Genomic DNA, 21,079 nt, shown 5'->3' with positions numbered 1-21,079 from the left:
TGGCCTCTCCAGCAGCAGGGAGCAGCATGCGGTTGGGGCAGAGGACAGGACGGCATGGGATGGGGCCTTCACCTCCCTCTTCTCACCTCCTTCCCGGGCTGTCATTTTGCATTCTGCCCCTGTTTTCCCCAGCCCCCGTCTCCTCAGTGGGAGGTGACTGGATGGTACCGGCTTCCTGACGTTGACTCCCTGCTCAGGGCAGAAGGCAGGCGCTGGAGCAGCAGGGTGGTCCCGGTCAGATGTGGCAGCCTCCCAGGAGGGCAAAACCAGCGGGTGACAGCCCACCGGGGCCCCACGGCGGGGCGGGCGGCGGGGCCGGCGGCGGTGGGGGAGCCAGGTACGAAATTTGCATAGTAAATTGCCCATGTAGGACCCGTTGTGCGCCAAGCGATCCGAGAACAGAGTGTGAAACTGGGAGAGCTTCTCCTTCGCTTCACCTCCTCTCAAGGTCTAGCACGCACTGGACACTGGATGGCTCAGCCTGGCGCTTGTGACATGTCCATTGTACTCGTCACAGAGAAAGGACGGGCGGGGCAGGGCGGGGGGCGCATGCAAGCCCAGCCCCTGGAGAAACCCCGGCCCAAGGGCAAAGGGCGGGGCCCCAGAGCCCGACCCCTTCTGGACTTTCTAGTGGCTGGGACTTCTCGCTGTGGGTGGCAGGTGTTTGGCACCGGATGGACCACCATGCGGAGACTGTTGGGGACTGTGGCAGCCTTCTCCTGCAGAGCTCACCCTGCCTGGGCACCGGCTCTGCAGGCCCCTCAGCCCTGCGTATGTATCGGCCAGCCCTTTCCCCCCAAGGGGCCCAGGGGCCAGAGCCTGTTCAGAGCTGAGTGCAGGAGGCACCCAGAGCTTGCCAGGCTGTGGCCCGCCTCCTCCAGGGACCTCCCCCGCTTCCCTGCGAGGCCTGATGACGGGAGCACCTTCTGCAGGGCTGCTCAGCTGCCAGCATCACCATGAGCCAGGTGGCGAAGGTTTCTGAGCAGGGGATGCAGAGCCCTGACCCGCCTGGGTGCTGCAGCCCACGATGTCCCTTCCTGGCAGATAGGTTCTTTCTTCACTTCCTTTTCGAAATTTGGTAAAACAACATTTAAACCTTCGACTGTTCTTCAGGTTATACAGATGGTAGTGGCTTAGCTAGGATTCGAAGCAAGGCTGTGTGATTCCAGAGCTCGTGCTCTGGACTGTGGCGCCTCCTTATCATATATGCTTCATGTGTTACTTTTGTTTTTTTTTCTTGTGGCCCTTATGGTACTTAGCCCTAAGTGCCATACGTGTGATGAACACGTACACTGCCCTGTAGGAGGTCTTCTTTTGTTCAACGCATGAATTGGTCATCCACCACACGGGGTTCTAGTCTCAGAAGATACAGGTCAGGGAGCACCAGCTGTCAGCATAGCAGCGCCCCACATTTCTAATTGAGGCTTGCAGCCCAGATGTTCCCTTTGGTCTAGTGTGAAGGATCCAGATATGTAAAGCTTATGTTCTAGACAAATCATGGGCTATCCGGAAAGAAAGTCACCAGTAAATTATTCCAGTTTCTCTGGCCTTCCTGGAGTATATCCAGTAAGGCATCTCATTCATGTCTGGCAAGCAAATATATCATTTATTGCAACTTCATCGTGGAGTGATGTATTGGTTTAAAGTACGATCAACACAATTTGGTCATTGTGAGTATGCCAGCTGGGTCCACTGTTTACTACACATATGTAACTCTAGCGATTCTTATGCCCAAGAGAGGAGACATACTCTTGGGTGTCTAGGGCAAGGGAAACATGTGTTGTTATTCAGGAGCTGGAAGCTTCAGCATGACGGGAAAGAATTGAAAAATCCTGGTCTACACATGACTTTACCTTGTTTGAAACTTGTTTCTTTGGCTTGCTTCATTGGAGTGTTTTCTCTCTCCTGGGGCTGACATTGTGTGTTATGTATCACGCATGTGACATGTAGAAGTTTCAGAACCCAGAGTCATATAGATCAATAAAAATGTATTTATATATTTTAGTTTAAAATCTATTGAAAATAACACTGGGCATAATTCATATATTCCAAAATTAGTTTGACCCTCTGCCCATGAGATTCTTTTTATGATATGTGACAGCTAATTTGGACTTCCATCCCCAATAAACTTTGAGGTTTGAGGACACAAAAGGTTTTGCTCAGACCTAAATTCTGTCTGGAAAAAAGGGCTAAATATTATAAGCCCTTTCTAACCTCTCCAGGAGCAGAAATGATTTACAGCTGTGGCATTGAACCATAGTTCCTTGATCTCATTTGAGAAGAGTTCTGTAAGAAACGATGTCTTGATTTTTGTTTGTTTTGTTTGTTCCCTGTTTTCTTGTCTTACTTACCAACAATCCATTGTAATTCATGAGTTAGTATGGCAGCAGGCTGGGTGTTCCCTGGAGCTCATTAAATGAACTTTTGTTCCTAAAATGATGTTTGTCTCCTTGTTTTCAGCCCCTCTTCTTTCCTCTCCCCTTTACTATAACCAGAGCTCAGCAAAAGCTGACTGGCTTTGTGCAGACCCTACTTAGGGTAGTCTTTTCTTAATTATTTTATTCATGGCTCCTCCATTTCATTGTTTGCCTTCTCAAAATGTGTTGAAATCTTTCTGTGGTTGATGACTTCCACAATGTCTTGGCTTTTATTGGTTGCTTAAGTTTGGTATTTCTACAGTTTTATTTAAATATGGTTTCAGGAGGAACAGAAAGTAAATGTTTCCTAGTCTGCCATCTTGCGCTGAAAATCCCTGTTGATTTTAGCATCCAGTGTTCCCATGGGAAAACACCCAACCCTGGCATTAATAGATGTAACACTCAAGATTTCAGCTTTTCTTGAGCAATCACTAAGGATTTAATATGTGGTCATTTCTAATGGGAAAATAATAACTGTCTCATGGAGTTGATTTGAGGATTAAATTAGATAATGAACATGAAAATGCTTTGTAAGGTTTAAAAATCTATAAAAATGTTTTGTGTTATTATTTGATTGTTTATGTTCTGTTCTGTTCATTCCACAGAATCATCTTGAGAACACATACTGTTTTTTATGTACCTGGTCTATATCTCAATTAGTTTGGAGAATTTCCCAGATACCTGGTTAATATGTAGTTCTCCAATTCCAATCTTGCCACGTCCTGTACCACATAGGAATTTGATTTCTCTTTCTTTCTCTGGGTTGTTCAGAACCCAACGAAAGAACAGTGGCATGGCATCAAAGAGATCAGGGTTCTTGACCCAGATTTACCATAAAATAATTGTGTCCTCTTGGGAAAATTATAGTTATTCTAGGCCCCTTTCCTTTTCTTTACTTTGACAGAGCTGCACTAGATGACCCCAAATAACATTGCACTCTTTCAGTCGTAGCTTAGATGTGATTGGTTTTCTGAAACAAATGAAGACAATGACACGTGAAACTGTGCAACATCTCTGTAACTATGTTTCCTTAGGGTTGCCTCCATTGTACAGATGATAAGATGGCTGAGCACAGAAGCAGATGTTTTGACCAGAGGTTCCGGAGTAAATGGAGCTAAACCACAGGTTTCCTTCTTTCCTGATGCTCACTTAGCCACAGCATAGGCTTCTGAATATTAAGCTGTAAAGCATATTATCAGTATAGTTTAAAAGAAGCTGTTCTTCTAGGATTTCCAATTAATAGCGGGAGGTTTTGAAATCCTTAAAAGATCATCTAATTTTGTGAGATTTACGGCTCTATTTTCCTGTCAAGCAAGTTGTATTAGCGCCAGACAATCATCTGAGCTTCTGGATGCTTCTCTGAACCTCTTGAATTTTTCTTCTTGCTCTCTGAAATTCATTCCAGATAAGCCTTTTTGTAGAGAGTATGTAGAGACTTGTCTATTTTCATGTAAGGAAGCGATGCAGTGAGTCAGGATGGGGGTTAAGCCCTCATTCTCAGAGTGGTATTGAGCTCCTGGTGAAATATAATGATCATTTCCTCAGAATAGAAAAGCAGTTATCTCAAGTTTTTAATGCCATTAACTATTTATACATTTATGTATAATACATATATTTATTGTACCTACGAGGTGTGTTCTCTTCGGGAAGTACAAAGCTATTTGAGACATAGGTTGTTCATTTTTTTGTTTTCCCACAAATACTGTGACCCTTTGAGCAGGAAGGTCTATATTTTACTAACATCTAGAACAAGCAGCTAACATGGTATCTAAGATGTAGTCAATAAATATGAAATAGATAAATGAACACATTTTAAAGGAAGGGCCAGGACATGAACAAATAGAAAATTTTCATGTTCAGTCACAAAGCCACAACAGACATAAAAATGATACAGGCAACAAGTGCTACGGTCATTCAAAGAAGGCATAGAATAGATACAATGAGGATCTCCTCTATGGCACAGGGAACTATACTCAATATTTTGTAATAACTTCTAAGGGAAAAGAATCTGAAAACGGAATCACTGTGCTCTACACCTGAAACTGACACGACATTGTAAATCAACTATACTTCAATTAAAAAACAAACAGACAACGACAACAACAAAAAACCAAAGAGGTCGTAGAAGTTCTTATGAGATTCCATAAGAGAAGAGAAGCCAAATGAGGACAGGAGAGAAGGCTTTTGAATCAGTTCAGAGGAGAAGTCACAGAGGAACTAGTGTTTGACCTGAACTTGAGATTAAGATTAAGACGAATTAATCTTAATTAATTAAGATTGCAACACAGGGATATTACAGATGAAGGTAATCACATAAACTTACTATACTGAAACTTGCAGAGGTTATGAGTGTTGTTCAAGATCCCAACGCAAGTGCATTGTGGAATCAGAATTTTAAGTGAGGCCTAATGAACTAAAAACAAACACAAAAACAAGCCCTTCCTGTGATAACCACGTTGCCTTTGAAGTCTTTTTTTTGGTGGGTTGGTAGAAACTGGTTCCAGGGTTTTGCACAGCTGTACAGTGTTTCTTGCAGGAATGACTAGTTCTGTACCCCCGCGGCCCCCAACCCCCGAGTTGATCCTCAAAGATTCCTTTAGAATGGACTTGCTAAAACGCAGACATGCAAGTATTCATGACCCCTGTGTCCAATCATTTCTCCTGCCATTGCCTACTTCGCTTCTGGATTATGTGAACAATTCACTGTCTTCATTTATGCTTTTCCCTCCTCCGAGAATTCCTTTCTCCCTATGGGGCACCTGGGACACCCACTTCATTTTTCAAAACTCAATTTACATATTATGTCTTTTGTGCACTCTTCTTTTTAGTGTTGTGATCACACGCTCCTTTTTGCTACCCTTGCACTTCTGCATGCCTGATTGTTGCGCTCGCTACACTGTATTGTGACTGTATATTTTACATATCTCTGTGTTCTCCTAGGCAACATTCCTTGGGGCCAGGGACTACCTTTTTACATCTATTGATGCTGCCTTAGCATGTTACTTGTTGTGAAGTAGTTAGTTATAAAAATGAGATTGGAATAAATTAAAAATTGTTATGTACATATTACTTATTATCACTTTACAGATATAACAGGAAAAAATATTAATGTTGGTGCTGAAAGTTCACTTCTAGTAAACGGTGGTGGTACTTGACTCTACGTATAATATTTTCCCCACTATTTTATATCTTTCTACCTGATAGCTCTTCTTTATTTCCATCTATGTTTCTTTATTGCTAAACCAAGAAAAACAGGTATGAGGGTAGGGCTAGGCCATACTTGGCTGGAATAGTAAAGAAATTCTGTGGGGTTTTGGTGAGAAAATCCTGAAGCATACAGGTCTGCATCTTCCCTTTGAGGCATGTGGAGGGGTCTGCTTCTAAAGAGTTTTATTAGCAACTAGTCAAGATGCTTTTGCACAAGGCTCCTGATTAGCTGTTGGTATACTAAGAGTGAATCAGAGTTAGCGTAGTTTCTGATTTCTTTTACATTGTCAATGTGGATGATCATTTTTTACTGCTGGGGGTGGTGGTGGTGGGGAGTGAGGGAATGTTCCTTTCCCGCTCCTGATGGTTCAGTCCCGTCAAGAGAGCTCTTAGGGTCATTTCAGCCCTGCTTCTTTACTGACTCTGCCCCAGGGTGATCGAGTGACTTATATAGAAAGCTTGAAAAGAATTAAGTGAGCATGCTTGCCTTGACTAATTCTGTTCTCTCCCTTGAGAGTGTGAGTGAGTGTCTTCTGTTTCTCTCATTCTGTGTATTACGAGTTAGTAAATCTGCCCAATTCTGGGGTTCCGTTATGTGATCATTGCGTTCAAACTGGATTCTCAAGCCAGGGTTATCAACAGTAACAGGAATATTCGGCCCTCCATCTTTTCTCTTTTATCTTATTTCCTAATTTATTCCAAACCAAATGGAATTAAGGCATTGTACTTGCTGGAAGGTAATGAAAAGACCCTAACATTTGGTGCATTACCTGGGAACACTGAGAAATAAAAAGAAAGGAGCAGGCATTTTGGAGAGGAAAATGTCCATGTGGAAAATATTTTGGTACTGCCAAGGAAGGTAGTCTAGTGCCTTGGTCTTTAATGTATGGTGGGAAGTTGAGACCTTTGACTGTTTGAAAATATTTAGGTTTGTGCAGTAAACTGCTGAAGCCTAGAACAGGTTTAATGCATGCTGTATAAGTGTCCTCCGTGCTTGCTGGGAGACTAATAAACTTGGAGGCTTAACACAATAGAAATTTACTATCTCACAGTTGTAGAGGCCGGAAGTGTGATATCAAGGCGTCAGCAAGGCTGCTCTCCCTACAGATGCTCTAGGGGAGATTCTATCCCTGCCTCTTTCAGCTTCTGGTGGTTGCCAGCTTCCTTGGCTTGAGGCCACATCACTCAGTTTTTGTCTCTGTCTTCACATCACCCCCTTTCTGTGTCTGTATCTTCTCTTTTGTCTGTCTCACATGTCCCTCTGCCCTTCTTGTATAATAAGGACAATTGTCATTCTATTTAGGACCCATCCAGATAATACAGGATGGAAATCCCATCTCAAGATCCTTAATGACATTTGCAAAACCTTTTTTTCAAACGAGGTAACAGTCAAGGATTAGGACATGGATATATACTTGTTGGATGGGGCCACCATCCAACCCACTATACCAGCCGTAAGATACTTTGATTTTGGCTGATGGCTGCAGCTTATGGCGTGGGAGAGGGGCTGTTTCTTTAGAGCCACTTAAGTAAAAGTCTGACATAAAGAAAAGGGGCGTTAGGGAGTTGCAGGTGACTGAGCAATACCTGGAGCGGAATGAATAAGGCACCCACCTGGAGGATCTTTAGTATACAGAGACCTTTACCTGGCACTTGACTTGAGAGTGTGCAGGATTTTACAGGGCAGGAAAGTCTCAGGCAGCCGTCCACCTTGCCTTACTCTTCAGGTAGAGTTTTTCCCAAGCAGGCTTGACTGAGACAAAGACTCAATTGTAAGGAAAACATGTTCTGTAGAACTTGTCGGCATTGACACATATGGTCTACCGTAGGCTCAAGTGACTCCCTTTACATGTGGACCCAAGCTGACACTGGATTTGTCAATTATGTTGGAGAAAGAAGTGTTCTCTTAAAGGCAGCCGCCTTTGGTCTATGCAGTTCCATAGCAGGAGGCAGTGAAAATGGCCGTGGCGGCATAGGATTGTCAAATCTACACACCAGAACTGGAGGTGTAACGTCACTCGACAGAAGCCATGATCAGTTCAGTACTGCAGTGTGAACCACAAAGTCGTCAAGGAGGAGGGATAACGCAAGAGTCCACGTGTGACAGATGCTCAGGGCTGTGCACTGCACATGGCAAATTCATAGTGACAAATCAACGTGAGGCTAAAAGATTCCTCCTGGTTCGAAGTTGGCAGGTCAGAAATTTCAAATAAATGGCATAGACTAATGGACATCCTAGTGAGGCTAAAACGAAAGAGACTTTATCTTTCTCTCAAATGCCATTGAGTTTCTGCTATGTTCTTTGGTCGAATTCTGTACTGGATTCTGGGAACAAAAATGTGCCTAGTTTCACTCTTCTAGGAGTGGGGGATTGGCTTGCTTTTGAGATTGTTTTTAAATTTGGGGGATAGTGCTGTAAAATCAAATTGTATCTTGGGAACTCTTTAGACTCTTTAAAAGCATGGTTCATGAGGGACTTGATAAACTGATAAAACAGCCAAGGCCCTAAGAGACCCACAGCCGTGTCGGTGACAGAAGTCCAAGCTACAGATACTGAAGGAGCCCTCAGTCCCATTCAGGCAATTAAAGCCCTGTCACTGAGAATGAACCAAATGTACATTTGGGAGGATTGTTTATGGACATTTAGGACTTTGGATTTTTAACCCACAGTAACAAGGACACTTGATTTCAAAATTGGGCTTTAATACTTTGGGACCTTAATTCATAAGAGCGTTTAATGTGTGCCCTTTTAATTTCTCTGTGAAGAATTTGATACCGGCAAAGGTGTACTTTCAAATTTGCAACATTTCTGTGATTTCTGAATTGTATTACTGGATGCTTTTATGTATTTAACCTTAGTGTGTCATTTAACCTCATCAGCTTTCTGTGGTTAGCTGTGCTGTGGATGGCTGGTCGAACAAAAAGTTGTTTCTGATCATTGGATATGAGTAGCCCTGGAGTTAATTTAAATTAATGCAATTTCTCACCCATATCAGAGACTTCTGGGATGAAACTCTAAGTCGTCCACCAGCAGTTCCCGGAGGCCACTCAAATGAGTAGCCCCATAAAAGTGTGAGCAGGACTGTCCTGATAAAGGTCTATTCTTTTTCCTGAAGGGAGAGTGATATTCCGTTAATTACAGGTTTAAAGGCATAGTTGAGTGGGTTAAGAGATTGAAAAAAACAGGGAAGCATTAGTGACAATCTCCCTTCTCATTCCTAATGGTACCTCCATGTGAAGGGAATTTGATTAGTATAACTTTTAACTTCCCTGCTCTTATATTCACTGACACTGGTTGGGTGAGGTGACCTACTTGACTGGCAAAGTTAGGAAGAATAACTGGCCATGCTTTGCTAAGCTCTTCTTTCCTTCCTCTTGGGAGTGAGTCTGGTGATAGAGAGACAAAAGTTCTCTGCTCCACTGTGGACATGCCCCTTTCACATGGGTTTGCCTGGAACCAACTTGCTGCAACAAAGTGTGTAAGTCTGGATAATTCTAGAATTCAGTTGACAGACTCACTTGGCTGTCTCATGAAGCCCCTTTTTCCAACATTGGCTCTAACAGTACAAAGTGACATAATGTGTGGGCTCCAGTGCAAAATGAAACTATAGTGCCTCTTGTTCAAACTGCAAAGAAAAAGTGTTGTTGAAAGTATTTGCACTGGGGTGCATAGTGTCCTTCCCAAATTCATGTTCACCTGGAACCTGTGAATGTGCCCAAGTAAATTCTTTTTTCAGATAGAATCGAGATAAGATGACATCATACTGGATTAGGGTGAGCCCTAAATGGGTTCTGTGGGCTGTTCTCTCTTCTCTTTTTCATCTTTTTCAGCCGAAGTGTTTGGCTAATATTGGGAAGTAACACGAGTAAGAAAGGATATGATAAGATTCCTTGGACATTCTTGTTTCTTAAAAAACAACTGCTTTCTTTCTGTGTTAGAAGTAAGTTCAGATTCAGATGGAAAGCGTGGCCTCCCGGAGCTGTTAACACCTTCACTTAGTCTTGGATGTGACCAGTAGCACAGAATTCTGGTGGAACTCAGTAAGACTCCAAATGGGTACGAAATAAGCATGTCATGGAAAGCACACCATAAGCAGGGTGAAAACTAGACGGGAATGGGGCAGCAGGAATGGTGGCAGACACACATATTGCACATGTCTCCTCTGCTCATGTGTATATTTTATTGTCCCATAAATTTTACTTACAAAACGTAAGTTCAAAGATAAAATCATTAAGAATTTCAAGACAGCAGTAGCAGAGCATGAAAGCAAGCAAGCGTGGGGCCCTTCTGAGCATGGTTCATGCGGGACTTGATCAACTGGTAAAAGAGCCAAGGCTCTGAGATACCCACACCATGTCAGTGACAGAAGTCCAAGCTAGAGATATTGAAGGAGCCCTCAATGCCACTCAGGCACTGAAAGCCCTGTCACTGAGAATGAACCAAAATGTAAATTTAGGAGGATAATTTATGGACATTTAGGACTTTGGATTTTTAACCCACAGTAACAAGAAAACTTCATTTCAAAAGAAAATGTGAGGTCTTCAAGTTTGCTTTGGTTATTGAGGGTCCTTTGTGGTTCCATATCAATTTTGGAGTCGTTTCTTCTATTTCTGCAAAAATAGGGGATTTTGATAGGCATTGTATTAAATCTGCAGATAGCTTTGTGTAATATGGACATTTTAACAATAGTTCATGAACATGAGATGTCTTTCCATTTATTTATGTCTTCCTTAATTTCTTTCAGTAACACTGTAGTTTTCAGTGTACAAGTCTTTCATGTCTTTGGTTAAGCTTATTCCTAAGTATTTTATTCTTTTTGATGCTATTGTAAATGGAATTGTTCGCCTAATTTCTTTTTCGGATTGTTCATTGCTAATGTGCAGAAATGCAAGTGATGCGTATATGTTGATTTCATATTCTGCAAACAAACTTTGCTAAGTTGTTTTATTAGTTCTAATAAATTTTTTGTGAAATATTTAGCATTTTCTACATCTTTTTCAATCGTTTCCCTTTCAGCCTAAGTGTATCCTTCAATCTAGGGGACCTTTTGACCTCCATCTTAGGCTTTCATCTTAATTCTCAACTTATTCAGAGTCTTAGTTGGTTAGTGGTCTCCTTATTGTTTGCCACTTTGGAGAATCCAACAACATGTTCTACTCAAGGTGAGACCTCTTTTCTCTTCCACCTCTGAAGCTGAATATCACTTATTACTTACTTCATTCTCTTAGAACTTAGCATTCGAAGTTTCAATGGTGATCTTTCTTAAAGGAGGTCAATATGCTCACTGAATTCAAGACCTCTGGTGAGTTGTGTCAAGTGTGTAGGAATCATATTAACTTGTTGGCTGGTAGCACCCGTGGAAACATTTCTCAAGTGGCGTTTGAGCTTGATATTCAGGTTTATTGGACACCGCATTAAAGAGTTTACCAGAATAAGAGTAGGCTGGTCTTTCCTAAAGCAGAGTTTATCCAAGGGTGACCTTGTAGCCACCTGCATCAGGCTCATCCCCGTTGAGTCATTGAGTGCCCTCAACCCCCCTAAACTGTAAACTCCTTATAGACAAGAGTTATGTTTTATAGGTCTTGTTCCCCGTCCCTCTACCTAAACATGCCTGGAATAGAAGGTGCCTCTATGAACAGGTGTTGCTTTATTTTAAACTACATTAAGTACATGTATATGTTCATTTCCCTGTGGGAAAGGAGGCTACATTCCACAGGATTCAAATATTTCCTACACACCATGTTACTTCCTGTCTACCTTTTCTTGGTGTTGTTCATGCCTGGATTGTCTCCTGTACCTGCTCAAACCTTGGTCCATTCTCATTTGTACCATGGAAGTTTGTCATGCTGGATGCTGTCAGAACGAATTTTACTTAAGTTTGTGTTAAGCCGCAAAGCACACATTTTGTATATTTTCTGTTTTTTGTGTTTGTTTATATTTTTATGGTTTCTCTTCAAGAAATATTATGAGAAGGGAAATAGCAAGATGTAAAGAGCAAAAAAGTCATCATTCTCTTTAAATTGTTAGAACGTGTATCTGCAATCATAATTATAATGCACTGTGGTATGTGTTAAAATAGGAAATATATGTAATGTCCCGTAGGAGCGGCAAAGTCAGTGGTGTTAGTGGGGGTGTGTCACGGAAGTAATCACAAAGCAGGTGACTGTTGGTTGGGGTCCTGAAACATTAGTGTGTGTTCCCTGTGTCCAGTAGTGGTCTGGAGGGGTCAGGAAGCCTGCCTTTCAATTTGAGGGAACAGAGGGTTTGAGGTTCTCTCTCTTCTATTGCTCCAGTATACTGCATAGCAGCTAATAAAATACTGGGTTTATAGTTGACATTTAAATCGCTGATTGATCATCAAGATTGGGATGTATCATTGGAAATGAAAATAGGAAGAGTCTTATGCTTTTTAAATTTTTCTTTTTTTCCCTATGTCTCAGAAGGCTCTTTGACGGGAGACTTTTTATTCTCCCATACAATTCCATGAATACTTTTACCCTGGCACTTATTTTAATGGCATTTTCAATTTATAAATGTCTTTGAAACACATATTGTAAACTATTTGAGGGTAATGACCATGGCCATTGGTGGCACATCTTAAATGTGCATCGTGTTAAGTTTTTTTTTTTAATTTTATTTATTTATTTATTTATTTATTTATTTATTTATTTATGGCTGTGTTGGGTCTTCGTTTCTGTGCGAGGGCTTTCTCTAGTTGTGGCAAGCGGGGGCCACTCTTCATCGCGGTGCGCGGGCCTCTCACTATCGTGGCCTCTCTTGTTGCGGAGCACAGGCTCCAGACGCGCAGGCTCAGTAATTGTGGCTCACGGGCCCATTTGCTCCGCGGCATGTGGGATCTTCCCGGACCAGGGCTCGAACCCGTGTCCCCTGCATTGGCAGGCAGATTCTCAACCACTGCGCCACCAGGGAAGCCCCATCGTGTTAAGTTTTGAGTGTCATGTGGTCTACCATCAGTGCTTCCCTCTTTCACCCAGTTTTCTTCCTCATTTCCTTCTCCAAATTTGTCTCATTTTTCTACTTTCCCTTTTGCTTCTCTATTCTTGCTTTCTCTTTCCCATTGCATCTGTCATTCTTCTTCTCCTTCTCCTTCTGACTTCATTATGGCCAACCGAAGCCTTTTCTAGTCTGTTCTCTATCTTCCTTGCCTCTTTATTGCCATCCACAAACTCTTACAGAATATTCTTGGTTGACTCCCTTACTTCCTAGCATACCCATGTACTTCATGATCACTTTAGAACATTGAAAAGGGTTGGAATTTTAAAAAATAGGTAATTCTAATCAGTCTTCTTTCACCTCTGGTATAAGACTCTTCTTCCTCAATCTGACCATTCTCAAATCTAGAAGTACTCCAGCTCATTGGTCCTCCTTACCCCCATGATTAGGCCAAAGAACTTGTGAAACCTTAGCCCTGTTTAATACTTGAATTTATCAAAACATAAGAGAGCTAATTCTGCCTAAGGGCACCAAAGAAGAATAAAGATGCCACAGATAAACGTTTAGTCCAGATTTATAATGGACTCTAAGTGCCTAGTTGAGTTCTGACCATTAACTCACTTGAACAACAGGGAGCTCATGACAGAAACTAACATATTAATTGTATAGACACTTCACCATTCCTCAATGTAGCTGATAAACTGCATCCAGTTAGCTTAAATAACATGAATGATGAATTTCCCTGTGTATATAAATTGGGAGTTTGTAAAGTTATCTTTTTCCCTTTGTACAACTACTGACTACCACCTCGCTTGGTCACGGCAATAGAAAATGATGACTAAGAAACACATTGTCTCTGGGCTTCCCTGGTGGCGCAGTGGTTGAGAATCTGCCTGCCAATGCAGGGGACACGGGTTCGAGCCCTGGTCTGGGAAGATCCCACATGCCGCGGAGCAACTGGGCCCGTGAGCCGCAACTGCTGAGCCTGCGCGTCTGGAGCCTGTGCTCCGCAGCGAGAGAGGCCGCGATAGTGAGAGGCCCGCGCACCACAATGAAGAGTGGTCCCCGCTTGCCACAACTAGAGAAAGCCCTCGCACAGAAACGAAGACCCAACACAGTCATAAATAAATTAATTAATAAAAAAACAAACAAACAAAAAAACACATTGTCTCAGTATCAGTGGACATAATGTCTTAGTATTCTACAAAAATCTCTAAATTCTTAATCTAAAAGATATATCTGCCAATATCTTATATCCTTATCCTTTGTTAATATAAATATCCAATCTATGAACGTCTCAGTTTCCTTCCTTAGAATATGAGGTGGATAGATTTGCTAATATCTAGGGACCTTTCCAATTTTAATATTCCCTGGTTATAAGGGCTGAGCCAAATACAGTGGCTCCTGAATCATTAACCTCGCTCACGATGAAAGTTATCGGCAAGATCTACACGTAAGAGATCAAATATTCGTATCCATATATATTGTAGCACATTGACTTTTACAGAACTCAAAGTAACACAACATAGTTACATTCATAGACTTAAGGTCACTGTGGTATACTTTACAATTTTTCTTTTCCCTAGGAAGGAAATGTAGATCCCTGGGAAGGGATTTCTTTCTCTGCCTTTTAGTAATGTAAGCTTTTTATTATCTCTTGGATCCTAAAAATGGGGAGGGTTTTGGCAGGTGGAGCTTAGGAGAGACCCATCAGGTGGCAGGGACAACATGAGAAAGGGCAAAAGGAAGAATGGATTTTGAGAAGGACCTGATATCTTACATGATGAGAGCAGCGTTTCACAATGTCTGTCCTGCAGAACACTGGTTTTAGATGATGTTGATGTAGTTACAAGACAGAAGCATATGGGAAGAGCCGTACTCTACATCCCGACATGAAATTCAGGTTTCAGTTTGTTACATTACGTACTCTGAAAAGTTTTGGAGGAAGGAAGTGATTTCATTTTTTTAATTCAGTCTTACAGTTACTTGAGAAACCTATATTCAGCTGATGGAACTGTATTTTGTGAAAGGCCAATCGAGAAATGCTGAGATGGAGCTTAAGATATTTCTGTGTTGGGACAGGCATGTGATTATTTTTCTTATAATTCTTTACTGTTTGTCCTAACAATTGTTACTTTGCAGGGTTTTTTGTTTTTTTTTTACATCTTTATTGGAGTATAATTGCTTTACAGTGTTGTGTTAGTTTCTGCTGTATAACAAAGTGTATCGGCTGTATGTATACCTATATCCCCAGGTTTCAGTTTTAAGCCTTCTGTTTTTACCTGAGTCATTGGGCCTCTTAGAAAGCTCAACAATTCTGGGGTCTTCATCTCTTATGTAGTTTCCAGAAGCTCCTGGCACTTACCAGTATTTCCTCTTGATTCTTTTCCTCCGACTTCAAACTTCTTACGATTATGAGCTGATTGTTTTCTCAGCCTCTAGTGTCAAAACCAGCCACCTCGCTCATCTTCATTGTCTCAGTTACAAGGTGCAATATTTCCCACGTTTATGTGTGTCAAAATATAAGTCAGGGATTGATACATAGCATATGCTTAATAACAATTGTATTTCCTTTTTTTCTTTGTTCAAAGGTATCCAAACACTGGCCAAGTTCTTAAATTGAAAGTAGAGTGATCTAATTTATTCAGCTCATCCAACCATCAATATTGAATATTTGTCTTCTTTCTTACACATATTTCTTGTATTCCAGTTGTGACGTTCTAGAGCACAGTGAGCACATGTATAACTTATTACTGCATTACTACCTTGGCTATTCCTTGACCAAAATTTACTTCATACAACTGACAGCCTAATTAACCTACTAGAGTTTTTTTTTAATGTATGCATACAAACAATAAACACCAGTTGCATTGCTAATAACTGAATCTTTACATCTCTATGCACCCATGTATCCAACACCAGGTCAAGATATTATAAAATATTTGTAACACCCTACAAGGTTCTCTGTTACTTCTTTCTGTTCCATACTCCCCCAGGGCAACACCCAAGCTGACCTCTGTCACCATATATGACATACATGGAATCACACAGTGTGTATTCTTTGGTATCTGGCCTTTGGCTACATATCATTATATCAGTAGTTTATTCTTTTATTGTGTTTTCTTGATTTTTTAAACCTAGACATTCATACAGTGTCAAAGTACCACTGATTTCTTAATATTATTATGCTGACCTCCATCTTCAGAGGCTTTCCACAGTCTTCCATCTGTCTTTCCACCTACTTTCTCTTCCGTCTATTGATGTTTCATTTAACCAACCTCAGTCAGCCTTTCCCCCATATTCCCCAACACGTAGTACTCCTGTGTTCAGCCAGTTTTGTTCCCTATTCCATAAGCCCTCTGTGCCATTGCTGACACTGTGCCTGTTCCCTGCCCGGAAGGCCTGTTCCCTACCCTCTATATACTTGTTCAAGACTCAGTTTAAATGCTACCTGTTCTAAGAAGTCTTCTCAGAAGAAGCCAGTGCTTTTTGGAATCCTTCTTTAATGAAAGCCCATAGCAAGTGTCATCTGTCCTCCCTGATCTGGTAATTAATTATCCATTGTTCCTATCATATAGTGTTTGTTTTTCTTATGTGCTGTTATTATTTATTGAAGCAGATTATAGTGACTTGAACCAGGAACTGGGTCATTTTCCTCTTCATTTTAGTGCAAGTTTCTGTGATATGAAGTTAAACTCCTTTTCCCTCACTTCCCATTCACCCTCAGCACTTGTTAAACATAAAGTACAAGTGAAACTTATTGGTTAACAGGTTTTTGTGGTCCTTGGTTCTGGTCCCTAGGTCTAAGCTGCACTTCTGTAGTGCTAATTTGACTGATTTCTTATTGTCACATAACTCAGGAATTAACTAAATCATTACAAATTTAGATACATATAAGATATTATAAGAAAACCAGTGGATGTCACAAGTTTAGGCCTGGGGGAGAGTGTTGTATGAGTCCTAGTTTGGTGGGGCTCACACTGCATGATCGCGCCTTCCAGTGTTCCATTGTAAGTAAGAAAGAGGTATGCAAATATATGGTTAACATTTAACAGTGTTGATAAAAAAGAGAGGAGAGAAAGGGATGACAGGTCCTTTGAGGGCTTTTTGGAATTCATGAACAATTATGATTGGATGGGGAAAAAGAAAAACCGAGAGCTAACCTCCCGCAGGTGAGCTCAGGAAAGAGAGAAGGGCTCATCTGGTATGCAGGTAGAGAGGTTTGACCTACAGAATCTTAGAAAACCTCAACAATCTGAGCAGTGATGGCAAGAGGCAAACTAAAGGGATAACCAAAGTCTGCAAAAGTCTCACACCAAGAGCTTTGGCATGGTGTTCATCATCTAGCTAATCCTAACATGCAGACATTTATGAGAGTAAAGTCAGGTCTTTGCCAGAGTGGGTTCCTTATTTGGGCAACTGGGTCAAATGAAGAAAGGCAAATGTAGGCTGCCAGAGTAAATAAGGAGAGGAAAAACAAAACGAACGAGACCTATCATTCATCAGTGGTTTCCCCCCAATATTCTTAGCCTCCACCTTATCTCCATCTTACTGGTAACACAGGAACTAGACTGAACAGTCAGGTAAAATGTCTCTACAGAAACTGAGGTAATATAGAAAATAAGAAAATAAAACATGAAATTGTAGATTTTCTTCCTAGGGGTAATTGAGATGATAGTTGAATAATAACATAAGATCAGGTGAAGTCTAAAGACATTTTAGAAAAGCTGGATAAAGTAAGAAAACATCTGTTCGCTGGCATCTGAATGTTAGAGAGACACCAAGACATGTGGGCCAAGTTCTGGAGAGAAGGGAAACACAGACGCAAGCTTGACATTTGGTGCAGCTTTTCTCCTTGGGGCATTTGCTGATTCAAATCTTACAGCCTAGGAGCTGAAAAGCCAAGGAGTTCAAAAGACTCTAACCACAGAAGCCAAACGGCAAGAGCTCAAGCTAAAGGCAACAACTAATGGAATGAGAAGCTAAGTGTATCTTTAGTCTCACAGGGCTGCGGAAACCATTACATTTAAAGCCTAACAAATACATGGGTAGTTGGGAATAGGGAGAATCCAAACGCTCATATGGTAATCCCAAAGGGCAACACCGTAGAGGAAGGACAAGACAGAAATAGAGCAACCTTCACACAGACTGAAAAACAGCTTTGAATGAGCTCAAACTGAGAATGGACTAAGGTTTCCAGTCCCTGTAGTAACTGTCTGCCATTGGCAAAAGGAAATCTTTTCAAGAGAATGATAACGACATCCAGAATGTGGAGGTATCTTTATAGTTTCCTAAAATAAGTTAAGCCCAATTTTAATATAAAAATAATTTGATATACCAGGAAAAAGACTAAATGATCAAAATCTAAAAAAAAAAAAAAAAAACAGAAAAAGAAAGAAAGAAGACTATATAAATAGACAAAGGAGGACAAGAGTTACCAGGCATTGGTTAAAAAAAAACAAAACAACTATGATTAAACAAAGAAAATAGACACATGGCAAATAAGCATATGAAAAGATGCTACACATTCCATGTCATCAGGGAATTTTAAATTAGAACAATAATGAGATACCACTACACACCTATTCAAATGGCTAAAATCCAAATACTGAAATACCAAAGTTGTTGACGATGCAGAACAACTGGAATTCTCATTTGTTGCTAGCAGGATACTTGGCAGTTTCTTACAGAACTAAACATACTTTTACCATACAGTGATCTAGTCATCATGCTCTTTGGTATTTACCCATAGGAACTGAAAAGTTATGTCCACATAAAAACCTGCACATGGATGTTTATAACAGTTTCTTTCATAATTGCCAACACTTGAAATCAACCAAGATGTTTTTCAATAGGTGAATGGATAAACAAGCTATTGTGTATCCGTACAAAGGAATAGCATTCAGCAATAAAAAAAAAAAGGCTATGAAGCCATGAAAAGGCATGGAAGAAGCTTAAATGCATATTGCTAAGTGAAAAAAAGCCAATCTGCAAAGACTACATGCATACTATATGATTGGAGCTATATGAAATTTAGGAAAAGGCAAAAGTGTGGAGACAATCAAAAGATCAGTGGTTGCCAGAGGTTGTGGGGAGGGAGAAAAGGATGGGTGAAGCCCGGAATTGTAAAGGCAGAGAAACTCCTGTGTATGGTTCTGTAATGGTGGATACAGGTTATTGCACATTTGTCAAAAATCATATAATGTACAAAACAAAGAGTGAAGTGTAAAGTAAAGCATGGACATTAGTTAGTAATAATGTATCAATATTGGTTCATTAACTATAACAAATATATTATGCTAATGTAAGATGTTAATAATAGGGGAAACTGGGTTGAGAGGTAAGGAAGTATGAGAACTCTGTCCTTTCTGCTTAATTTTTCTGTAAGCCAGAAACAGCTCCAAAATAGTCTATTAATTTAAAAAACAAATGTAGACCTGCATACAAAACTTGCACGTAAATCCAACCACAGCAGCATTATTCATAAGAGACCCAAAGAGGAAATAACCCAAATGGCCATTTACTGTGAATGATCAATGAAACACAGTAATATCCACACCATGGAATATTATTCAGCCATAAAAAGAAATCAAGTGCTGATACATGCTACAACATAGATGAACCTTGAAAACATGCTAAGTAATTGTATGATTCCATTTGTATGCAATGTCCAGACTAGGCAAATCTGTAGAGACAAAGTATATTAGTGGCTGCCTAGGGTTCGGAGAAGTGGGAGAGTGAGTGACTTATAGTAGATTATTTTTGGGGGGGGGGGGTGGATGAAAGTTTTACAATTGATTGTGGTGGTAGATGCATAACACATTAAATTGTACACTTTAAATAATGTGGAAAGTAAATTATATCTCAATGAAACTGTTATTTAAAATAATGATTTTACAGAAATTCAGTCCTTAACTATTATGTATCTATCTGTCTATCTAGCTATCTATCAATCTATCTGTCTATCTATCCATCTATCTCTCTATCTGTCTATCTATCCATCTATCTATCTATCTATCTATCTCTCTGTCTGTGTGTCTATCTATCTGTGTGTCTATCTATCTCTCTATCTCTATCTCTCTGTCTATCTCTATCTATGTCTCTATCTATCTATCTATCTCTCTATCTCTCTCTCTCTTCTCTATCTATCTGCCTATCTCTCTCTCTCTCTCTCTCCATCTCTCCATCTGTCTCTCTATGTATCTGTCTATCTATCTATCTGTCTGTCTATATATCTCTATCTCTCTATCATCTATCTATCTATCTATCATCTCTCTATGTATCTATCTATCTATGTATCTATCTATCTATATCTACCTGTCTACCCATCTATCCTTATGTATAGAACAGTAACAATGGCTTATAAGTCACTTCCCTACATTATTTTATCCTTCCAAAACTCTTGAGAGGTCAATAGGCCATAGGAAAAGCACTGAATTCACTGGAACACTTGAAGGTTGAATTAACTGTTTGTGATCACTCAATCAGTAAATGGTGATGCAGGGAATTCCACACACATCTTCTCTGTCCTCCTTTCCTCCTTCCCTCCCTCCTACTTGCTGACTCTATTCCAGCCACATTATTTACTAATTCTTCCCTGAGGACGCTGGCATCCTTCCTCTGGACCTTGCAGAGGTTATTCCCATGATCTGGAATGCTTTTCCCTCAGACGTCTGACTCATCTGCCTCCCTCTAGACTGTTCAAATTCCACCTTCCCAGTAAGACTTATCCTGTCTACCGTTTAAGTTGAAAGCCTTGCTCCTCTCTGCCCACAATCTCACCTCACCATATACTGCTTAATCTCCATAACATTTATTCCTGGCGAACCTACCAGATAATGTACATGGGTTTCTGTTCTCCCCTCCAACTGGAAGATAGGCTGCACAGACTCAGGAATCTTGCCATTATTAAACCTAGTGGAGGCCCAGCAGAACTCTAAGGGCACAATTATAACTCTCGTGATTTGATATTTTAGTGGGTTAGCTCCGAGCCAAGCCAGTTATTAAAGAGGATCTTTTCTGCTGTTTTAAGCAGCATGGTACATTTGAGGTCAACTTAAATTTTCAGTAATTACAGAGCAGGTATGAACTCTTCCTTTGTTTCTCCAGACACATGAACCTGGATGCCAAATCCGTCCTCTCTGGGTGTAGTGGGAATGTATGAAGATGACTGGCCTAAGTCTCAATTGAATAAAAAGATGCCCCAAAAGACATTTCAGCATTTTCGAAAAGTTCAGTCATAAAGTGTGGTTCCTTATCACACATCAGGGATTATCTAGCCTCCAGTGTGGTTTTTGTTTTTTGCAGTAAAAATGTGTCATTTTATATTTTAAATTTGCATTATGAAAATAAGTCTGTACACGAAGTAATACATATCTAATGAATATGAATCATGTAAATTTGGTCATGGTATTTAAAGTTGGCTTTGGCTTTGAAGTATTTTTAAATTCATAGAAAATATTGAACTTCTAATAAAATAAATAAAACATTGTAATAATTG

The 21,079-nt window shown here is 40.5% G+C and overlaps 2 protein-coding genes across 6 annotated transcripts in view; one reads left to right on the top strand and one right to left on the bottom strand.

The window, feature by feature from the left end:
* Nucleotides 1-21,079, bottom strand: part of LOC309624703 (olfactory receptor 7G1-like) — a 220,844-nt gene that overhangs the window by 63,329 nt on the left and 136,436 nt on the right. The window lies entirely within an intron of this gene.
* The window catches only part of LOC309624712 (uncharacterized protein), an 81,422-nt gene that overhangs the window by 28,951 nt on the left and 31,392 nt on the right, over nucleotides 1-21,079 (top strand). For 3 of the 5 annotated variants that reach the window (XR_014242084.1, XR_014242085.1, XR_014242086.1), the window contains one exon: nucleotides 133-2,983. The exons of 1 other annotated variant lie outside the window; for it this stretch is intronic. Coding sequence is in view for 1 of the 4 variants with exons in the window: in XM_082383105.1 (XP_082239231.1) it covers nucleotides 9,456-9,485 (30 nt within the window). In the remaining 3 variants the exon portion in view is untranslated. Of the gene's footprint in view, nucleotides 1-132; nucleotides 2,984-9,455; nucleotides 10,601-21,079 lie in introns of those variants that run through there. One more of the 5 variants, XM_082383105.1, reaches the window with a different exon arrangement.

Source organism: Balaenoptera borealis, assembly GCF_965194805.1.
Source record: "Balaenoptera borealis genome assembly, chromosome: 2".
NCBI classification, from domain to species: Eukaryota; Metazoa; Chordata; class Mammalia; order Artiodactyla; family Balaenopteridae; genus Balaenoptera; species Balaenoptera borealis.
This window is presented reverse-complemented; position numbering and strand designations above follow the sequence as displayed.